This window comes from Equus quagga, chromosome 12, assembly GCF_021613505.1.
Source record: "Equus quagga isolate Etosha38 chromosome 12, UCLA_HA_Equagga_1.0, whole genome shotgun sequence".
NCBI lineage: Eukaryota > Metazoa > Chordata > Mammalia > Perissodactyla > Equidae > Equus > Equus quagga.
Genome location: NC_060278.1, coordinates 83,917,820 through 83,939,656, shown reverse-complemented (window position 1 = coordinate 83,939,656; position 21,837 = coordinate 83,917,820). Strand labels below are relative to the sequence as shown.

At 54.2% G+C, this 21,837-nt stretch overlaps 1 protein-coding gene across 2 annotated transcripts; it reads left to right on the top strand.

The window, feature by feature from the left end:
* The first annotated feature begins 1,438 nt into the window (after positions 1-1,438).
* On the top strand, positions 1,439-19,148 carry RBCK1 (RANBP2-type and C3HC4-type zinc finger containing 1). 2 transcript variants are annotated; one of them, XM_046680079.1, is made up of 13 exons: positions 1,439-1,486; positions 1,967-2,054; positions 3,148-3,292; positions 9,227-9,320; positions 9,437-9,635; positions 10,757-10,878; positions 10,946-11,119; positions 12,165-12,325; positions 13,379-13,490; positions 15,961-16,140; positions 16,889-16,987; positions 17,368-17,511; positions 18,457-19,148. In XM_046680079.1, exons 2-13 carry the CDS (start codon positions 1,967-1,969, stop codon positions 18,535-18,537), a joined length of 1,599 nt encoding a protein of 532 aa, XP_046536035.1. In that variant the 5' UTR covers positions 1,439-1,486; the 3' UTR covers positions 18,538-19,148. The 2 variants fall into 2 exon arrangements, with proteins under 2 accessions (XP_046536035.1, XP_046536036.1); XM_046680080.1 differs by lacking the exon at positions 1,439-1,486 and having other exon boundaries at positions 1,493-2,054; positions 9,599-9,635.
* Positions 19,149-21,837: the final 2,689 nt, after the last annotated feature.

Here is a 21,837-nt window from a genome sequence, read left to right as displayed (position 1 = left end):
AAAACTCCTGACACCTGGTCCCACCCCCAGAGACGCTCGATCAATTGGTCTGAGAGTGGCTCGGGCACCAGGATTTTTAAAAACCCCCCAGGCGATTCAAATGTACAGGCCAGGCTGAGAACCTCTGTCTTAAGGGATGCCTTTCAGGCTAAAAGCAAGTGAGGGCAGATGAAAATCTGAGATTTCTTCACTCATTTAACACACAATCCTTGACCACCTGCTATGGGTTAGGAACTGCTGTCGACACCAGAACACAGTGGTGAGCAAAACAGACAAGTCCCTGCCTCTGGAAGAGGGAAACAGACAAAAAACAAACACAAAAACAAGATAAGTAAGTAAAATATGCTGTTGGATAATAATATATGCTTTGGAGAAAACATGAAGTCAGGGGGCCAACTGGTGGCGCAGCGGTGAAGTTCACACGACCCGCTTCAGCAGCCGGGGTTCACTAGCCAGAATCCCGGCTGTGAAGCTATGCACCGCTTGTCCAGCCATGCTGTGGCAGGCGTCCCACATAAAGTAGAGGGAGATGGGCACAGACGTTAGCTCAGGGCCAGTCTTCCTCAGCAAAAAGAGGAGGATAGGCAGCAGATGTTAGCTCAGGGATAATCTTCCTCAAAAAAAAAAAAAAAAAACCCAAAACCAAAAAAACATGAAGTCAGGAAGTTGGATACGAAATGCTGGATAGATGTGTGTGCGTGAAATTCCAGATCGGATGGCCAGGCAAGATTTTTGAGTAAAGACCAAAATAAAGGGAGAGAGCAAGCCATGAAGATATTTGATGACAAGTGTAAAGGCCCCAAGGCAGGAGTTTGTTTGCCTTGTTCCAGGACCCAGGAGGCCTGCGGGGCTTGAGGGGAGCCAGCTAAGGAGGGAGTAGTCAGAGAGGCAGACGAGGCAGTCGGCAGGCCTTGGGGAGGACCTCGGCTTTGAATGCGATGGGAGCTTTTGGGGGTGTTTTGAGTGGGGGAGTAACATGGTTTGATTTACGGTCTAACAGGACCCTGCGGCAGCTGGGTGGAAAGTGGACTCTAGGGGCCAAAAGGAGAAGCAAGGAGCCCAATGCGGAGGCTGTGCAGGACACCAGAGCAGAAATGGAGGAGGAGCAGGATGCGGCGTGGAGGAGACGAGAGGGGACAGATGCTGGATCTGTTCTGCAGGGGGTGCCTACAGGACCTGCTCATCTCCAGGATGAGGGCGGGAGAAAAATGAAGGGAGGGGGAGCCTGGCGGAGGCGAAGAGCTTCCAGCCTGTGCGGGGCAGGGGGACAGTGACGCCGAGGGGTAGCGCCGGCTGGCTAAGGGCGGTTCCTGAGCCCGCCAGGCCTGGATGCAAACCCGGATTGCTTGGCCTCGGGTAGCACAGAAACACAGCCTCCGTTTCCTCTTCTGCGAAGAGCCGGCCCGCCCACCCGCGTGGCTGCGGCCCAAGCCCCGCCCCGCCCCCGCCCCTCCCCCTGCGCGGCGCTGCAGCCGCGGCCCGGCGGGTGAGTGCGGCCCGGAGGGGGTCACTCCCGGGGGTCACCCGGGACCCGGGGCCCGGAGGCGGGGCGGGGGCGGCAGGGACTGCCTGGGGTCTGCCGCCGCCGGGCGGGGGTCTGGACCCCGCGACATCCTCCGCCCCACTTCCGGGGCCGCCACTTTCACTTTCTCTTCCGCCGGCGCCGCTCTCCTGCCCGCCCCCCGACGGCCGGGCCCAGCGAGCGGGGAGCTGGGCTGGGATCCCCGGCGCCGGGGCGCCCCGGGCTCTCCTCCTCCCCGCCAGGCCCGTCCTGTTCCCTCTGTGGCGCGTTGCGGGCTTGCTCGGTCCCGCTGCCCTCGCACCTCCCACGCGGCGTCCCGGCCCGTGCCCCAGCCCAGGCCCGATCCCCGGTCCCCGGGTGGTGGGATGCTGCCCGACTGCCGCCGCCGGGGACGCCGAGGTGCAGGGAGGGCTGAGTTGCTCCTGGTCGCCCGCCCTCTCCCAGATGACCGGCGGTAGCATTTCCCCGGAGCTGCAGCCCCGCCTGGGGGGATGGGCGCAGCCGCGCCAGATGGACGAGAAGACCAAGAAAGGTGGGCACGTCCTGGTGGCGACTGGAAACTTCGGTGGGGAGGTGGGCCCGGCCAGGACCCGGCCTCCCCTGCCCAGCAGGGCCTGGGAAAGGGGCCTTTGATCTTGTCCTCCCGCTGCCCACTTGCCCCTCACTTTCCTCCCTTGGGGCCTGGTCGCTTCCACAGACATCTTGTCCTTCATTTATTTGAGACCCCTGAGGCCTTCGGTGCTGAGATGGGGTGGGGGACGCCCAGAGGACACAGGGCAGTTGAACTTGGAGACCTCCCAGGCCGGTGGGGGTGACAGACCTCAGTTGACCTGCATACCGGGGTCATTGCCTCCCCTCTTGCCTCGCCTACGCAGCGCTGCAGAACACAGGTCAGGTCATGTGCCACCCGCTGCAGACCCTCCTGTGCCCCTGAGTTCTTAGATCAAAGCCGGGAGCCCTTGGCTAGCACCCAGGCCCTGGGCTTCCGGCCTCACGGTCTCCCCCGTTAGCCCTCCCACGCCCTCTGCCTGAGCCCCTCTGGCTTCTTTCTGTTCTCATCCAACAAGTTCTTGCCCAAGGCCTTCCCCTTGCTCTTCCCTCCGCCTGGAACACTTCCCCACCTGGGTCCTGACCTGTCCAGCTGCTCCTTCAGGTCTCAGCTTCAGTGTCACCTCCTTCTCCGGGCCTTCCCTGATCTCCTTATCCTGGCCGGCATGGGTCACAATCTGAATTTTTTTCTCTCTTGTTAAGTTCGTTAATTATCTGTCTCCTAAATCAGCTGGGAGGTCCATGAGGAAAGGGACCCTGTTTATCTTATTCACTGCCAAATCCTAGTTTCTGGGACAGTGGCTGGCACACAGTAGGAGCTTAATAAATGCTTGTTAGATAAATGAATGGAAGTATGGAGGACCCTGGGAGTGGGAAGGAAAAATGAACCCCAGGGGGAGGGAGGGGGTGCGGAATATCAGAGAAGGCCTCCCAGAGAAAGGGACTTTTAAGCTGGGTGCTGAAGGATATGTAGGAGTTCACCAGGAAGACGGAGAGGAAGCAGCATGTAAAATGGGTCACCTTGTCCCTCACCTCCTAACCCTGTGCTAACCTGCTTCCACTGTGCTGGCTTTCAGCCGAGGAGATGGCCCTGAGACTCGCCCGGGCAGTGGCGGGCGGGGATGAACAGGTGGCTATGCAGTGTGCCACCTGGCTGGCAGAGGAACGGGTGCCCCTGATTGTGCAGCTGAAGCCTGAGGTCTCCCCAACACAGGACATCAGGTGAGGAGTGCATGGCTGGCCACAGACTTAGGGCTTCCTGAACTCCAGTGGGCTGCAATGTATTCTTGCCTATAGAACAGTTATTCTTTTTTTTTTTTTTTTTTTTTTGTGAGGAAGATTGGCCCTGAGCTAACATATGTTGCCACTATGCCACTGGGCTGGCCCTGGAACACTTACTCTTAATGACAGGTTCTGGTGTCAGGAGACTTAGCTTTAAAGCCCAGCTCTGTCACTAATTAACTGTGACATCTAGGGCTCGTCACTTCACCTCTCAAGTTTCAGTTGTTTTCCTTTTAAAAATGGGGCAATAATAGCAGCTACCTATCTCCTAGGGTTGTTAGGAGGTATATTAGGATGTTAGGCCTCATACAACAGAAAAAAACATGACAACAGTGGCATAAACAAGTTTGATGGCAGGCAGTCCAGATGTGGGGCTCTGCTCCCTGTAGTCCTCAGAGACTCATGCTTCTTCTGTCTTGTTATTCTGCTATTCAAGGCTTCCATTCTGAGGTTCACCTTATGGTCCAAAATGGCTGTTCCCGCTCCAGCCATCATATCCCCATTCTTGTCAGCAGGAAGGAGGAAGGGAAGAAGGGCACCCCCTCCCATACTCCCCTTAAGAGCGCAGCTCAAAAAGTTGCACACACTTCTTCCACTTAATTCCTGTGGACCAGAACTTACTCTCACAGCCACACTCAGCCTGAAGGGAGGCTGCGAAATACAGCCAGGAATCCAGATAGAATTCCGGAGGATGGAGAGTGGATACTGTTAGTCCTTGCCCAGGAGGCTTAAACTGGATGCTGAACACAGCCCAGTGCCCGGGTCATGTTAGTCACTCAGTGAACATGAGTATTTATCTTGTGTTCCCCTGCTTCTTTCCTGCTGCATGGTAAGACAATAGTCGTAGAGTTTCTGATTTTCAGTTATCCTGGTAGCCCCCATTTGATTTTTTTTTTACCAGCTTTATGGAGATATAATTGACAGGCCATACAGTTCAACAATTTAAAGTGTAGTCTTTAATTTTAACTTTAATTTAAAGTGTAGCCTTTGCTACAGTCAGAGCTGTGCAGCCGTCACCACAGTCAAATTTAGATCATTTTCATCACCCCATAAAGAAAGCCTGAACCCGTTAGCAGTCACGTCTCATGTCCCTACCTTTCCCCAACCCCCGACCTTAGGCAGCAACTAATTTACTTTCTGTCTCTAGGGATTTGCATAATCTGGGAATTTCATGCGAATGGAATCATACAATAGGTGGCCTTTTGTGTCTGGCTTCTTCCACTGAGCATCATGTTTTCTAGATTCATCCATGTTGCAGCCTGTATCAGAACTTCTTTCCTTTTTATTGCCAAATAATCCATTGTATGGATATACACATTTTCTTTTTTCTTTCTCTTTTTTTTTTTTTTGAGGAAGATTAGCCCTGAGCTAATAGCTGCTGCCAATCCTCCTCTTTTTTGCCGAGGAAGACTGGCCCTGAGCTAACATCCGTGTCCATCTTCCTCCACTTTATAAGTGGGACACCTGCCACAGCATGGCTTGATGAGTGGTGTCTTGGTCCACACCCAGGATCCGAACTGGTGAACACCGGGCCACCAAAGCAAAACGTGCGAACTTAACCACTATGCCACCAGGCCAGCCCATGTTTTCTTTATCTTTTAGTCAGCTGATGGACATTTGGGTTGTTTGTCCTTTTTGGTTAATATGAATAATGCTGTTATGAACATTTGTGTCTGAGTTTTTGTACGGACATGTCTTTTTTTCCAGTTTTATTGAGATATAATTAACATATAACGTTGTATTAGTTTTGAGAGTACAACAGAATGATTTGATGTGTGTATGCATTTTGAAATGATTACCACAGTAAGTTTAGTTGACATCTCTTGCCTCACATGGTTACAGATTTTTCCTTGGGATAAGAACTTTTGAGATCTGCTCTTTTAGCAACTTTCAGATACACAGTACAGCATTGTTAACTGTGTCACCGTGCTGTACGTCGCATCCCCAGAACTTATTTCTCTTATAAGTGGAAGTTTGTACCTGTTGACCACCTTCACCCATTTTCCCCACTCCCTTGCTCCCCACCTCTGGCAACCACCAATCTGTTCTGTTTCTCTGGATTTGGCTTTTTTAGATTCCACATACAAGTGGGATCATACGGTATTTGTCTTTGTCTGTCTGACTTCTTTCACTCAGCATAACACCCTCCAGGCCCATCTGTGTTGTTGCAAATGGCAGGATTTCCTTCTTTTTTGTGGTTGAATAATATTCCATTATAGATTTCATTTCTCATTCTGTGGGTTGTCTTTTTACTTTATTGATGGTGTCATTTGAAGCACAAAAGTGTTTAATTTTGATGAAGTCCAGTTGATCTGTATTTTCTTTTGTTGCCTGTGCTTTTGGTGTCATATCTGAGAAACCACTGCTTCATCCAAGGTCATGAAGATTTATCCCTGCGTTTTCTTCTAAGAGTTCTGTAGCTTTAGCTCTTACATTCAGGTCTTTGGTCCATTTTGAGTTATTTTTTGTATATGGTGTGAGGTAGGGGTCCAGCTTATTCTTTTGCATGTTGGTATCTAGTTGTCAGCACCATTTGTTGAAAAGGCTATTCTTTCCCCGTTTAATCATCTTGGGACCTTTGTTGAAAATTAATTGACCATAAATAGGAAGTTTATTTCTGGACTCTAATTTCTACCCCATTTATCTATAAGTCTGTCCTGATGCTGGTACCACACAGTTTTGATTACTGTGGCTTTGTAGTAAGTTTTGAAATCAGGAAATGTGAGTCCTGCAGCTTTCTTTTTTAAGATTGTTTTGCCTCTTCTGGGTCCCTTGAAGCTCTGGTTGAATTTTAGTATCAGCTGGTCAATTTCTACAAAAAAAAGTCATTTGGGATTTTGATAGGGATTGTGTTGAACCTGTAGATCGATTGGCCATTTGATTTTAAATAAAATACTTACATATCCACTTCTTGATATATTGACTTGAGACAGTACCTGTGCTGTCTCTTTGTTTTGAAAAATGAGGAATTTAAGGTACTCATCTCCCACCTCTCTTCTTCCTGACTTCCTGGTTTTAACTGAGGTGTTAGAGGAGAAGCTGTCCAGGTTGACTCCACTTGATCCCCAGAATTAAATAGCGCTGTAGTTTCTGCTGTGTGTAAAACATACAGCACGCAGCTTGTTTATAGCAGCTGTATTTGTTAATGTCCTAACATAATTTAATGAGCTGTTAGATCAATCGATGAAACAGGAGTTCGAAAAGAGAATGTTTCTATGAAAACTAAGTTGATTGCTTTAGAAAGACAAATAGAGACGAGTCACCAAAAAGAATTATCACTTTAGGGTGAGACGGTTCTAAAAATATGGTAAAAATCCAGAAGGGTTCTGTACTCAGATGCTTTGCGAGTGTCTGAGTCCTTGCTCCACCCTAAAGAAGATGATTCTGGAAATCATAGACCGTGTATTATGGATATGACTCATACGAAAAAAAAAATACGGAAACTCCGGTCGCAGATTCACACTCAAAGAAAAGCCATTGGCCCTCCACCTAGAGCTCAGCCAGTGAGTGTGCACTTGTGACTTCTCAGTTAAATTTAAGCGTCCCAGGTTCGCAGCTGTTTTCGCAGTTCTCTGCTTGCGTGAGTTTCCTGCTTAACTGAACACCGCTGATCCTGCTGACATTGGATACGTGGGCTCCAGCTGTATTTTCTTGTTGTTAAGGTTAGAGCTTTTAGGTTTCATTTTCTAACTATAATTAAGGCTTCTATTTTTGCCTCTAGGTCGATTCTAAAAACATAAACCCACTAAAATAGCATTTCTAGTATTTTGATCGTGGAAATGCTCTTCACTGCAGAATCGGTGTGGGGAGGCACTGGTGTTCCCCAACCCCTGTGTCTGGGAGGAGGATGTTTTGAAGGTTGTGATCTAGTCCTTGGTTTAATTTCTTTTTGGTTTTCTTCCATCCTCCTGCCTCAGACTCAGCTAGCCTTGTTTCTTGTCTTTCAAAAACTTTTCCTAAGGAAAAGTAGATGGTGGATTTGTACGAGAGTCTTTACGTGTCTAAACATTTCTGTATTTTGTCCTCTCGCTTCATTGATAGTTGGCTGGGCGTTGAAAATCATTATTCTGAGGAATCGTGAAGGTATTTTCCAGAGTATCTTAAAGCAAATCTCAGATATTATTTCATTCATAAATACTTTGACATGATTTCTAAAAAATATGGACTTAAAATAACCTCCATACCATTATCACACCTAAAACATTAACATTAATTCTTTAATATCCCCTAATATTGTTTATATTCAGAGTTCCCTAATTATCTTGTTAATGCTTTTTTTTTTTAAGATTGGCACCTGAGCTGAGGTCTGCTGCCAATCTTTTGGGGGTTTTTTTCCTCTTTTTCCCCAAAGCCCCCCAGTACATAGCTGTATATTCTAGTTGTGGGTCCTTCTGGCTCTGCTATGTGGCGTGCTGCCTCAGCATGGCTTGATGAGCGGTGCTAGGTCTGTGCCCAGGATCTGAACCAGCAAAACCCTAGGTCCCTGAAACGGAGTGCATGAACTTAACCACTCAGCCATGGGGCCGGCTCCTCGTTAATGCTTTTGATAGTTGGTTTGTTCCAATCAGGAGCCAAATGAGGTCTACACATAGCTTTTCTTAATGTTGTCTAAGTCTCCTTTATTCTCCTTCTCTATTTTTTTTTTTTTTTGGTGAGAAAGATTAGCCCTGAGCTAATGTCCATTGCCAATCTTCCTCTTTTTGCTTGAGGAAGATTGGCCTTGAGGCAACATCTGTTGCAAATCTTCTTCTTTTTGCTTGAGGAAGATTGTCCCTAAGCTAACATCTGTGCCGGTCTTCATCTATTTTGTATGTGGGACGCCACCACAGCATGGCTTGATGAGCAGTGTGTAGGTCTGCACCCAGGATCTGAGTCCCAGGCCACTGAAGCAGAGTACACAAACTTAACCACTATGCCACCAGCTGGCCCCTCTCCTCTCTCTTTATGTCCTTAATTTTTTTAAGAAACCTGGTCTTTCACCTCCAGAATTTTCCCACCTTCTGGATTTCTTAATTGCCTCCTCATGGTGTCATTTACTCTCTCTCACTTTCCTCGTGAACTAAAGGTTAGGTTAGTCAGGAGTCACTTTTAAATGTCCAGGAGCTGTTCCTCATTTTCTGGTTGCTTCTTGCTGGTCTTGCCTACTGGATGCAGCGTTTTCCCAGATCTCTCTGACGGTGCCGAGTAGACTTCACTGTTACTGATCTGCACCCCACTTTATCTCTGTTTCCTCTGGGATCACTTGTGTTTTTTCATCTTTGCCCTTCCTTTTCATTGTTTGGTCTTCCGAAAACATTTGAGGATCCTTGAGAAGGTTGGTGTTGAAATCCACTTTCTCTGGAATCACACCGTTCAGATTGCACTCCTGCCTCTAACGATTAGTGCTTATTTGGCAGTCATGGGACTGTCTGTGCCTCATGTTTGTATCTGTAAAATGAGGATGATAACAGTACCTGCCTCGTGGGTTTGTTGAGAGGATTGAGTGAGTTAATACGTGTTAGGTGCTTCGAAGGGCCCTGGCGTAGAGTAAGGAGTAACTGCCCGTGGTTTGGCTAGGGAGCAAGGGAGAGGAGGATAGAAGAGGCTGGCGGGGAGGGGCCGGATCAGGAGGCCCTTGTATGCCTCAGTGAGTGTGGATTTTATGCTCAGAGCAGGGTGGAGCCGCTGGAGGGGCTTAAGCAGTGGCTCCTGATCAAGGAGGAAGCCCAGGGGTGTGGGAATCCAGGAGAGGCCCCAAACCCAGTTGGGGGGTCGTGTGTTTGCACGCACGTGCAGGTGCATGCACAGGTGTGCAAAGATGTCCCTGCCTATAGCTGGTGGCTGAGGTCGGACCTGCGGCCAGAGCCCTTGCCCCACCCCCGCTCCTCTCCGCAGGCTGTGGGTGAGCGTGGAGGATGCTCAGATGCACGTGGACACCATCTGGCTCACGGTGCGCGCTGACATGACCGTGGCTTCCCTCAAGGACATGGTGAGTGAAAGGGCTAGAGGGAAACCCGGGGGCGGGCGCTTCTCATTTGCTCCGCGTCTGTCTACCCTGGTGTCCCTTTGTCCCTTCCCGCTCTCCGTCTCTTGGGGACCCCTCAGGTCTTCCTGGACTACGGCTTCCCGCCCACCCTGCAGCAGTGGGTGATTGGGCAGCGGCTGGCCCGGGACCAGGAGACCCTGCACTCCCATGGGGTGCGGCGGAGCGGGGACAGCGCCTACCTCTACCTGCTGTCGGCCCGCAACACCTCACTCAACCCGCAGGAGCTGCAGCGCGAGCGGCAATTGCGCATGCTGGAGGGTGAGGCTCTGCTCCTGGGCCGCGCGGCCTGGACTCCGGGGCGGGGGGCGGTGGGGGGCGGCGGGGGCGGGCAGGGGCCGGGGGGCCGGGGGGGGGGGGGGGGGGGGGGGGGGGGCCCTCATCCCTAGTGAAGAAGACAGGTCCAAGGACACCCCAGGAGGGAGCCCCTTCAGGAACCATTCTGAGTCCAGTCTTGGCTCTCAGGAAAGTCCCTTCCGGTCTCTGCTCCTGTTTTCTAAGTCTGTAAACCAGATACGATGATAATAATAGCTAGTGTTTATTCTAAATTTTTTACTTCTTAAATTTTGAAATTTCAGACCTACAGAAAAGTTGCAAAATTGTACAAAGAATTGTACAACAAATTCCCATGTACCTTTCACATGGAGCCCCCAAATATTACCATTTACTTTGGCTCTATCATTCTCTTTCTAAAATTATTTATAAAAGTTATTTGTATATGCATAAATACTTTTTTTTCTGAGCTGTTTTGAGAGTAAGTTACAGGCATAGTGTCCTCCCCTAAATAATTGTGTGTATTTCCTTTAAAAAACAAAGGTCATGTCGTACTTTACCACATACAACTATCAAATTTAGGAAATGAACGCTAATACAGCGCTATTTTCTAATCCGTAGATGGACTTCACTTTGACCAGCTGTCTCACTGGTGTCCTTAGGGCACAAGCCATGGCGTCTGCCGCCTCCCTCAGTCTGTCAGTGTCTGTCTTCCCCTCCCCTTGACTCTCCCTGTGCTGAAGCTTGAAGAGTCCAGGCCACTTTGGTTTTTTGTCCCATGTGTCCTCATGCATGGATTCAGATTCAGTATTTTGGCAGAACGCTTCAGAAGTCTCTTTGTCCCTCCGGGTGCATCTCTTCAGGAGCACAGGTGTCGGTTTTTAGGCAGGATCTTTAAGCCGGACGACACAGGGGCCTTCACGGTGGAGGAGGGACTCCGACCCTGTGCGAGGTCTGGGCCCCCTGGCAGACCCGAGGTGCAGACTCCTCCAGGGAGGCGGGAGAGGGTAGGAGGAGGAGTCAGTGCAGGGTCCAGGGTTCCTGGCTCGCTTAGGGTGTGGATGAAATGGGCTGCGTGGATCTGCCACCCCCTGAACCCTCCTCCCCAGATCTGGGCTTCAAGGACCTCACGCTGCAGCCGCGGGGCCCCCTGGAGCTGGCCCCCCCGAAGCCCGGGGCGCCGCAGGAGCCAGGGCCAGGGCAGCCGGCCGCCGCGCCCGAGCCCCCGCCGGTAAGCTGCCGCCGCACGCTCCCCGCCCCCGCTGCCCCGCGCGCGCTCACGGCCGCTCTGCCCCCAGGTGGGCTGGCAGTGCCCCGGCTGCACCTTCATCAACAAGCCCACGCGGCCCGGCTGCGAGATGTGCTGCCGCTCGCGGCCCGAGGCCTACCAGGTGCCCGCCTCGTACCAGCCCGACGAGGAGGAGCGCGCGCGCCTGGCCGGCGAGGAGGAGGCGCTGCGCCAGTACCAGCAGGTGGGCGCGGAAGTCCCCGGCCAGACACCTGCACACTGGACGGGGGAGGCGTAGGCCAGGAAGGGAGGCACCTCCGCATTGCCGCTCCTCTCCCATTGCTGCCTTGCCCCTCATGACCACACCACTGGCGGTGACCTTGTACTTGACTGTGACCCGCTCTGTCCTGGAGGTCATCCTGTCGCTGAGACCCTGCTCCCTGGCTGTGACCATATGTCCTGCCCCCACGTGGGCTGTGGCTCCGCCCCTAGCTTTGACATACACAGCAAAATTTTGCACACAAGTGTTCTGGCTGTGACTCCAACACCCAAGCTGTGGTCCTGACCACATCCTCATCTGCCACCCCTCATCTGCCTGTGACCTGGCTCCTGCTCCACTCAGCCATGACCTCACCCTGGACCCTACTACTCCTGACCCCCATCCCTCTGCACCTGTGGCCCACCCTGACTTCCTATGACCCTGGACCCGCCCCCCCCCCCTCCCTGGGGGGTTAACCCTGCCCTCTGCCCCGCCCCATCCCATAGCCCCGCCCCCTATCAATGACTCACACACTAGTTACACAGATACCTGACCCTGAGTGTTCCCCCATTCTGATCAGATGCCCTCCATGCCACACCTGCATTCCCCTGGGACCCAGTGCTGTCCTTGCCCCACCCAGACCATGACCTCACTCCTGGTCTCATCTACAGTCTTGGCCGGGACCCTGTCCTCTGTACCCTAGCTTTATAACCCCCCACCCCCCGTACCCCTGACCTCCTGTGTGACCTTGGCCTGCCTCCACCCATGCCCCCTGGCCCCCGGGATAACCCTGCTACCCCAGTCTTCTGGATCAGACCCTGGCCCTCTGACTTTCCCTGCCGCCGTCGCTCCCTCGCCTGGCTGGACCCCCGTCGCAGGCCCCACTCGGCCCTGCCTCGCCCACCCCCTGCCCCTGGCTTCCGGCCTGGCTCCCTGGCCACCCCACCCTGACCCGGGATCCTGAGTCCCCCAGCTTCGCCCGCCCCCTTCCTGGTCTGACCCGCCCCGCGGCCCCGCCCCGTGTGCCCAGCGGAAGCAGCAGCAGCAGGAGGGGAACTACCTGCAGCACGTGCAGCTGGATCAGCGGAGCCTGGTGCTGAACACCGAGCCCACCGAGTGCCCCGTGTGCTACTCGGTGCTGGCGCCCGGCGAGGCCGTGGTGCTGCGGGAGTGTCTGCACACCTTCTGCAGGTGCGGCCCCCGCCCCCGCGGCGCGGCTCTAGGGCTCTACCGCCAGGTCAGAGGGCTGGAAGGGGGTGGGCCTGTGCTCTTCCATCTTAGTGGACGCCCGAGGAACCTGCGAGGTAGGCGCTCTGTCCCGGTTTTGCAGAGGAGGAATGAGAGGCACAGAGAGGCCAGCACCTTGCTCAAGACCACACAGCTCAGGCGTTCTGGCTGTAGAGGCTATGCCCTTCACCGCAACTGGCCCAGGCCGTCGCCCTGGCAGCCTATGCCACCCCGGCCTGCGCCTCGGCGGGGTGGGCGTCCTTCCCTCTCTGAGGCTCCTCTGCTGGCCCGTTGGCCCCTGGGCTGTGGAGAGCAGGGCCTCCTCCACAGCAGCAGCGGCAGCCGTGGGGTCTGTGCTGGGCCTGGGGTTCCAGAAGTGGACAGAAGGGCTCAGTGCCTGCTTTCTGCAGCTTACAGCCAGTGGGGAGGCAGAGTAATCAAGTACTCACTGATCTAATTGTAAATTGTGTCAAATGCTAATACCAGTGGCTTTAAGGCAACAGGGGCCCTGGTTCCGGAGGGGTCAGGGAAGCCTGTAGGAGGGTGGCAGTTGAGCAGAGACCAGAGGGTCTGGTGTGGGTGTGTGCCTGGCCTGTTTGTGGCAGCAGAGGGTCAGGGTGACCAGAGCAGAGGGTGGACAGAGGGGTTAGGGAGGGCAAGGCACCGGGGCTCTTGGGAGCTGCACTGAGGGGTCGGGTTTGCATTTCGTGGGACAGGCGGGGATGGGAGGCTGCTGGGGAGGATGCGGCCACTGTGTGGAGAGTACGCTCTAGGGGCGAGGAATGAGGAGGCCCCTGCAGTCCTCCAGGCGAGGGGTGTCAGAGACCTGGACCCGAGCAGTGGGGCGGCAGTGGGGTGGACAGAAGTGGAGGCCATGGTGATGGGTTGGCAGGAGGGACAGGGAGGAGGGAGGTATTGAGGAGAAGCCCACCTGGGGTCAGACGTCGCCATGGGAGGGGTGGAGTCCTGGGGGATGGGGCCCAGATGATGCTAACTTCCACCCACCCCCTCCCCCAGGGAGTGTCTGCAGGGCACCATCCTCAACAGCCAGGAGGCTGAGGTCGCCTGCCCCTTCATTGACAACACCTACTCGTGCTCGGGCAAGCTGCTGGAGAGGGAGATCCGGGCGGTAAGGGCCGGGGGCAGGCACACCCTGAGCTGGCCGTGGGGACTGGCTCCGAGAGCCCGTCTCAGACAGGAGACACTAGAGAGCTCTCCCTCCTTATGTGGAATGCTTGGGCCCAAGCAGGAACAGAGCGGGAACTGGAGGAAGCAGCTAGTAAAGAAACCACCTCTATGAAGGGAAGACAGCAGAGGGGTTAAGAGTAGGGGAACTCTGGGCCCAGGTGGCCTGGGTGACCTCAAGCCAGAGACTCAGGCTCTCTGTGCCTTGGTTTCTCTTCTTGGTCAGTTAGGGTTGAAGTTAGAGTTGGTTTCTATTTCCAGGGTCGTGAAGATGACAGTAGAGGATCTGTGTAAAGAACTTAGAGTAGTGCCCGACACACGGTAAGCCCTTGTGTTAGTTAGCTTTTGCTGTGTAACAGGTCACTCCAGACTTAGTAGCTTGAAACAGTCACTATTTATTTAGCTCATGAATCTGCCAGTCAGTCCTTTGAGTCGTTTGAGCTGAGCTGAGCCGGATGATTGTTCTGGTCCACACTGGGCCTGGCTGATCTCGTCTGGGCTTCGCTGGTGGCTCAGCCATCGTGGACTCGTTTATCTGCCATGGCTGGGGTGATTGGGCCTCTCTCCACTTTGGTCTCTCGTCCACCAGCAGGCTGGCCAGGGCCTGCGCACGTGGTGGGGGTCTCAAGGGTCCAGAGCAGCCAGAGGGGAGCCCCAGCGCAAGAGTGCTTTCCCATCTCGTGCTTTTCTCACTTGCTGTTGTCCCATTGGCCAAAGTGGGTCATATGCTCAAGCCCAGAGTCCGTGTCGGGAGGGGACCACCCAAGGGTATGGCATCAGGGAGACATGAATAAATCCAGCAGTCTGTCACAGTGCTGTGATGTCTGCATGTGTGCGTTTGCTATGGTTACTATTATTAATGTTGTTGTTATCAAGTCTCTCCCTGGCTGCTGTTGATCTTGAGCAAGTCCTCTCCCTTCTCTGGGCCTCTGTTTCCCCACCTGTAAAGTGGACTGCTGGGCCTGATTCATGGTGTTTAAACTGCTGGGGAATGGCCTTCCCAGAATTGGGCATCGGGCAGACCGCCCCAGGCCCGAACACAGAGCCCTGGTCCTCCCCGTCTCTCCTGCCTCTCTCCCGTGACCAGCTTCTCCTGAGAACGCCCCTGACTTCACTGAGTGTTTCCTGGAGCCCAGAGGGTTCTGCCTTAGGGGAGACAGAAGAGGTGGACGGGCCTGGACCCCGTCACCCCCACCCCTGCACCGAGAGCAGCCTGCGTTTACCTGTTGTCTGAGGGGCATCTGAGAAGGGCGGCTCCGGGTGGTCGCCAAGGCCTCCTCGCTCAGGCCTGGAGAGGCCCCAAGACAAGGATCATTCCTTATGGCCCGGCACCCACAGCCATTGCCCAGAGGTTTTCCCTCTGGGGTCCACCCGTGCCAAGGGGCATTGTGGTGGGGCCAGAGTTCATGCCAAGGGGCTGCAGGCCCATGTTTCCCTAGAGGCCCTGGGAGTTGACCTGAGCTCAGAGTGACCTCAGAATGGTCAAGTGTAGCAGAGGAAAGGGCAGGGAGCAGCAGAGTAATGCACTGGAGGTTGTTTTTACCAGAGCAGAAATCAAAGAGAAAAATCACCCATCACCCCCATCCCAGCAAATCCCCGATTGCACTTGCCCGTTTCCTTTGGTGTCTCTGGGCGGATGTGATTTTTTTCTGTTTTAAATCAGCCCTATTAAGGTATACTTTGCACACAGTAAAGTGCACCCATTGTACGCGTGCAGTTGGATGAGTTTGGACAAATGTAACTCATGTAACTGCCACCTAATCAAGATACAGAACAGAGGCATGAGTCCTCCCTCATTGTAACCAGCATAGATGTAATAACTTTTGCTATTTTGCTACAAAATCTTTCTAAAGATTATTATAAATCTCTATGTCATAAATCCTATTCATCCCTCTTATTAATCCAGTTTCTCAGTTTGCAAAGAACACTTCAAAGAACATCTCTTCCTTCTTATATATTATTTTCTTAGGATAAACTTGTAGAAGTGGAGTAAGTCCCAAAGAGTCAGAAAGGTTTGGGACGGGTGAAACAGTGTTGCCACACCGCTAACGCAGAGTGCACTGTGCCAGGGTACTAGTTCAACCACATCCGCGCCAGCATTGCTGGTTATTGTGTTTGTCCCTTTTTTCTTTCTTTTTTTAATCATGGGAAGGTATACCTAACACCTTACCATTTTTAAGCATACGCTTCTGTGGCATTAAGCACATTCACATTGTTGTGCAGCCATCACCATCATCCATCTCCAGAACTTTTATCCAGTTTTGAGTGAAGCTTTTAAACACTGAGGGTGATGTGAAGAAAAGCTCATAGGGTTGGACTTGATGGGCTGGGGCTTCCTGGAGGGTGTTTGGTGGCGGGAGGGCCACGTAGCAGGTGTTCTGAACCCGGAGCACCAGGGTGCGGTCTGTTGGCAGCTGCTGAGCCCTGAGGATTACCAGCGATTTCTGGACCTGGGCGTCTCCATCGCCGAGAACCGCAGTGCCTTCAGCTACCACTGCAAGACCCCCGACTGCAAGGGCTGGTGCTTCTTTGAGGATGATGTCAACGAGTTTGAGTGCCCCGTGTGCAAGCAAGTCAACTGCCTGCTCTGCAAGGTGGGGAGGGGACCCACACTGTCTAGTGCCCCTAGTCCTGCCAGGAGCTCACTGCCGTGCAGCTGTGATGCTGGCTTGGTTAGAGCTGCATGTCAGTGACAGGGCCTGGCCTGGGCCCTAAACTGAGCCTCAGCCTGGGACCAAGCCCTGACCCTAGACTGAGCCCCAACCCTGAGTCCCAGACCTGGCACCAGATGGAACCTCAGCCTCGACTGAGCCCTGGCCCGCTACTAGTACTAACCCTGGCCTCTGACTGAGCCCTGATCCCAGTCACAGACCAGCCCCAACCCTGGCCCCAGACGGAGTCTCCAGCCCTGTCCTGAACTGAGCCCTGCCCTCATCATCTCAGTGGTTGACCACTAAAGAGACTGGTCTCGAGAGAGTAGGTGGGTCCGAGCCTGGTCGCAGCCTGAGCAGCTCAGTCTGCAGCATTGGGCCCACACCCGCGACACAAGCTAGCCAGGGACGAGGGGCTGCAGCCTAGAGGGGAGACTGTAGGGTTTTCTTTGCCCATCGGGACTTAAAATAATTACATATGTGTTGTTATTATCATATGTGGCGATCCTGGCTTCACCCCCTGGTCTCGGTGTCCTCTTCTGTAAGATGGGTGTGTGGTTTACAAAGCAAGGCCCTGTCCGTGACGTTTAGAGGCCTTAAGTGCTTGTGTGGATGCCTGCTCTGCCCCCCAGCTCTCAGCTTTTTAACGCCCTGGGGAACCCCTCACCTCGCGGCCCTCACCCCACTGCAGGCCATCCATAAGGATATGAACTGCAAGGAGTACCAGGATGACCTGGCCCTGCGGGCTCAGGATGATGTGGCTGCCCGGCAGACGACCGAGATGCTAAGGGTGAGGCTGGGTCAGAGCCGAGGTCCCGGAGATTTGAGTTCTGGGAGCTGTTGGGGCCAGGGGCTTCTCGGAAAGGACTGTTGTTCATACAGTCCTGGAGGCTCTGACCTCCTGGTTGTCACCCCATCCAGAGATGGGATTTAGGATGAGTGGTCAGATGGGAGCAGCAGGAAGAGCGTCTGGGTGGACAGAGGAAGCAGCAGAAAGAGAGGAGACGAGGCTGGACACAGCCCGGCCTGGGCGGGGCAGCGTAGGAGAATGACTCCACAACTCCAGAGGGGAGACAGTTTCCCTCCGCGGTGGGGAGGGGGGCCCAGGAGCGGGGCTGGCCACGCAGCTGCCCCAGCCTGGCCCCAAGGTCAGCCCCTGCTCTGCTCCAGTTGATGCTGCAGCAGGGCGAGGCCATGCACTGCCCACAGTGCCAGATCGTGGTGCAGAAGAAGGATGGCTGTGACTGGATCCGCTGCACGGTCTGCCACACCGAGATCTGCTGGGTCACCAAGGGCCCACGCTGGGGCCCCCGGGTGAGTCTTCCGGGGAGCGGAGGGCTGGGAGTCATATGGGGGCTCCCTCGTGGGCCTTGCCTGAGAGAGGGATTGGAGAGCTGTAGCCCCTGGGGCAAACCCAGCCTGCCTGTATTGGTACAGCTTGTGAGGGAAGAATGGTGTTTACATTTTAAATGGTTGGGAAGGATCAAAAGAAGATGATTTCATGACGTGAAAATTATACGGAATCCAAATTTCGGTGTCCATAAGTAAAGCCTTATGGGAGCGCAGCCAGGCTCACGCAGTTCCATATGGTCCAGGGCTGCTTTTGCGCTACAAAGGCAGAGCCCTGTGGCCCACAAAGCCTGCAAGGTCTGGCTCTTTACAGAAGCAGGTGGCCACTCTGACCCTAGAGAACAGCGATTAAGGGTTCAGTCTGAAGCCAGAGCTGGAGTGGCTGGGTGGTGAGGCGGTCACTCCCTTCTCTGAGCCTCGGTTCCTTCATCTGTAAAATGGAGATGACAGCAGGGCCTATCTCAGGCTTGCCATCAGAATCAAATGAAAAAATGCAAGAGAAGCGCCTAGTAGGGTGCTTGTCACATGTGAGCCCTCCGTGTGTGGCAGCTGTCATCTTTCGGGGTGTGTTCCTGGAATTAGGGTCTCCTTGTTAAAACGGATGGAGGCAGAGAGAGCTGCCCTTTTTTCTGCTGCCAGTGTGCTGACCTCCCAGGATATGCAAAGACCCATCAGATCCTTTCCTTGCCCAGGGTCCAGGGGTGGGCAGACTGAGACCACGTAATGGGGCTGCTGTGGGAGCCCAGCAAGGCCCTAATGGCTGCCTGTCAGGTCACTGAGGCTGAGAAGGCCATTCTCAGCAGGGGGACCTGTGTGAGCAAAGCCCACAGTGGCAGTGTGCAGAGGGAGCAGCGCAGGGGGGCATGGTCTTCACTGCCCTGACCTCCTCTTCTCTCCCCCATCCTCTAGGGCCCAGGAGACACCAGTGGGGGCTGCCGCTGCCGGGTGAATGGGGTCCCTTGCCATCCCAGCTGTCAGAACTGCCACTGAGCTGAGGATGGCCCGGTCCCCACGCTGATCCAGCACCACATTCGCAAGCTGCTGTGGGACAGGGCAGGTGCTTTGGCTCTGATTTACGGCCTGGGAGATGCTTCTGTGTTTGGTGGAGATGGGCCCTGGAGAGGCCAAGGCCCCTGATATGCGTGGACAGGTGTTTGCTGTGGCTGTGGCGGGGCCCCACCTGAGCTGGCTGTTGTCGGGGGCTGCGTCTGCCCCAGTGCATTTGCCCTTCCCCTGGGGCTTGCTGGCTAGACCCCGCATCTTTTCTCTCTGGCATCCACTTCTGCCTGAGCCAGCCTTAAGCACAGCCCTGGCCAGAGACCTTCCTGAATGGAGCCTCAGAGAGCCCCGCGAGTCCACAATCTGCCCGTCCATCGCTGCCGCCTGCTGACTGCTGCGCTCACAGCCTCCCACTTCCTGTCGGCTTCCTGGGGGTGACTTTCCTTTGCCTTTGCTGTTGGAGGCCTGGGGTCTCTGAGAATTGCTGCTAATCGTGTTCAGAGCCAGGAGACCCGGCCGTTTCTAAAGCACAGTCCGTCAGGTGCGGCTTCCGCGTCCCCCTTTGCCGCCAGTGTAAGCTGATTAAAATGTTTTTCCAGGAAGGGCTGAGTGTGATGACCTGAGAGGGAGTGACAGGGCCATGGGCTGGGACTCTGCACACAGGCAGGATCCCACGCTCTCCAGGAATTGCAGCAGGAAGTTGATGTATTGCCTGCTGCCACTGGTGGAACGAGGGTGTGACTGAGCACCAGGATCCTTGCACCAGACTTGGCACCCCTGCGCCCAGTTTGAGGGGCGGGATGCTCTTGGATTAACATTGACCCGCACAGGTGGAGTCTGCAGTGTGTCACAAAGTAGGGTCTGTAGATCAGGGTGGGCTTCAGGGGGAGGGAGGGGCCGAGGCCACAGCTATAGGCTGGCGGCTCCCTTCTGGCTTCTCAGTGGCCATCCTGGTGGAGGAAGAGGCATTTCAGGAACAGGTGAAGCTGCCACAGGTGAGGGGTGAGGCTGTCCATCCTAATTTCAACACCTCAGGCAAGACGGCACAGTATCGGTCCAGCAGTATTTGTTAGTCCCTGCTCTGTGCTGGTCAGAGGTTAATAAAACACGGTTCTGGGTGTTTATCCTGTAAGTTTTTACTGCATTGTCTGACCCACCCCCGCTCCCCTGTTGAGATGTGGTATTTGACGGCCAACACGTCTGAGCCCCGATGTGGATCATCATTACGACAGGTGGAGGGAGTGTCTGCTGTTCAAGGCCCGGGCTTCAGGCTCCAGAAGTTGGGGCCTCTGGTTTTGCAGGGGAAGGACTTGTTCTAGCCCCTGGAAAGGCACTGCCACCCTGCCCTTGGATACCAAGACTCAAGAGAGTTGAGCCCAGACACTGAGAGCAGAGCTATGAGAGAACACAAGTGCCTTTCTGCTCTGCCAGCATTGGCTCATGGCAGCTGTCACAGCTGATGCAGGGCACGCTCGGCAGCCTCCCTGAAGGGGCCAGGCAGAACCAGACTGGAGGAAACAGAACAAGCCGAGGAGAGCTGGGCTGAGGAGAGTGTGATGGCACCCAGATCTGGCCAGAAGGCTTGCTTTGACCAGCTCCTCCCGCCTCCCTGTCCTGCCAGGGCCCATCTTCGTGTCCCTCAGGAGCCTGGGCACAGGAGGAAAGCAGAGACCATTCTCTTGGTGCAGAAGGTGTAAACTGGTAAGCCACAGGCTGTAACCAGTTCACCCAAAACTGTTTTAGAAATTTGAATTTGTTGCCAGTACTTTTAAATTGACAGACACTAGATTAAAATTAAGATGCCCAGCTTCTCTTGAAAAAGTCGAGGTTGGGTAATCCTGGGTCCTTGTTTCCACATGGTAGGAATGGTTGAGTCACGTGATTGATGGTGGGTCTTCACAAGGGTTTAGGCTCTCTAGTCACCACAGTCCTTGTCACCCTCAGTACTCACACTGAGGCCTTTCCAGTGCCCTTGCACCGTTCTTTTCCTGATGAGTATTAAGAGGTATTAATGAAGTTTTTTTTTTTTTAAAGATTGGCCCTGAGCTAACATCTGTTGCCAATCTTTCTTTTCTTCTCCTTCTCCCCAAAGCCCCCCAGTACATAGTTGTATATTCTAGTCATAGGTCCTTCTTGCTCTTCTGTGTGGGATCCTTCCTAAGCATGCCTTGATGAGTGGTGCTATGTCCACGCCCAAGATCCAAACCTGCGAAACCCTGGGCCGCCAAAGCAGAGTGTGTGAACTTAGCCACTCGGCCACGGGGCCAGCCCCTAATGAGGTATTTCTTTACCCATGGCTGTATCAAAAGAGAGGACAAGGCAGGCTGAGGGGGCTGCGTCGGCTGCATCTTTCGCTGGGCCCACTCCTCTCGGCCAGCCTGGGCAGAGTCTGAGTCTGCAGCAGCCAAGGAGAAGGTCAGGAGCACGAATGAAGGCAGGACTGTCCTGTGTGCCGACCTCTAGCACCACAGTGAGTGCACCAGCCGGCAGGGGAGGATCTAAGAGGGCAGGCTCACAAGTGCTCCCTATTGCAGAGTTGAGGGGAGGGGCCTCACCACCTAAGGGTCACCGCATGGCACGCCCCAGACCTTGAGAGCCCGGCACCAACTCTTCAGGACAGACTTGAAACCCAACCGCATGGGCTTTGGACTCAAACCACCCACCTGAGGAAGCAGCAGGAAGTCCCAAATGTACTTTGGTGACACAGTCTTGCTCCCCCGGAGCAGGGGAAGGCGAGCGGAAGCCCACTGCTCAGATAGAGAGCAGCTGTGGCTGGTGTGGGCTGGAGGTGGAGGACGGGTCCCAGAGCCCGGCCAGAGATGACACTGTCTTCCTGTAGTGTCTGGGCTGCCGTGAAAGCCACTCCCTGAAAAAGCAGGAAGCTGGAGGCAAGCCCACAGCCTGCCAGCTCACAAAGGCTGCTGGGCCAGTTCCACCCATCCGTCAGCCTGGAGAAAAGACTCCTAGCAAGTAGAGGGCCTTTGTGAGGACAGGGAAAAAAGGCGGTGGGAGCCCGCAGCGAAAACACAGAGGGGACAGCAGGGCAGAGGAAAGAAGCGAAAGCCAGGCCTCATCATCTCTGGGTTGGATTTGGCGGAAGCGTCTGGCCTATTCTTCCTTTCAGTCACCACTAATCCCGGGATGAGCATGGGGGGCCCAAGTGCGGGGCATTTTCACAAACGTCACTTCATTAAACCATCCACATGGGATGGGACTGTCCCTATTTTACTGATGTTGACAGTGAGTCTCAAAGACGTTGAGACTTGCACACAGCCAGGAATAACACACTTG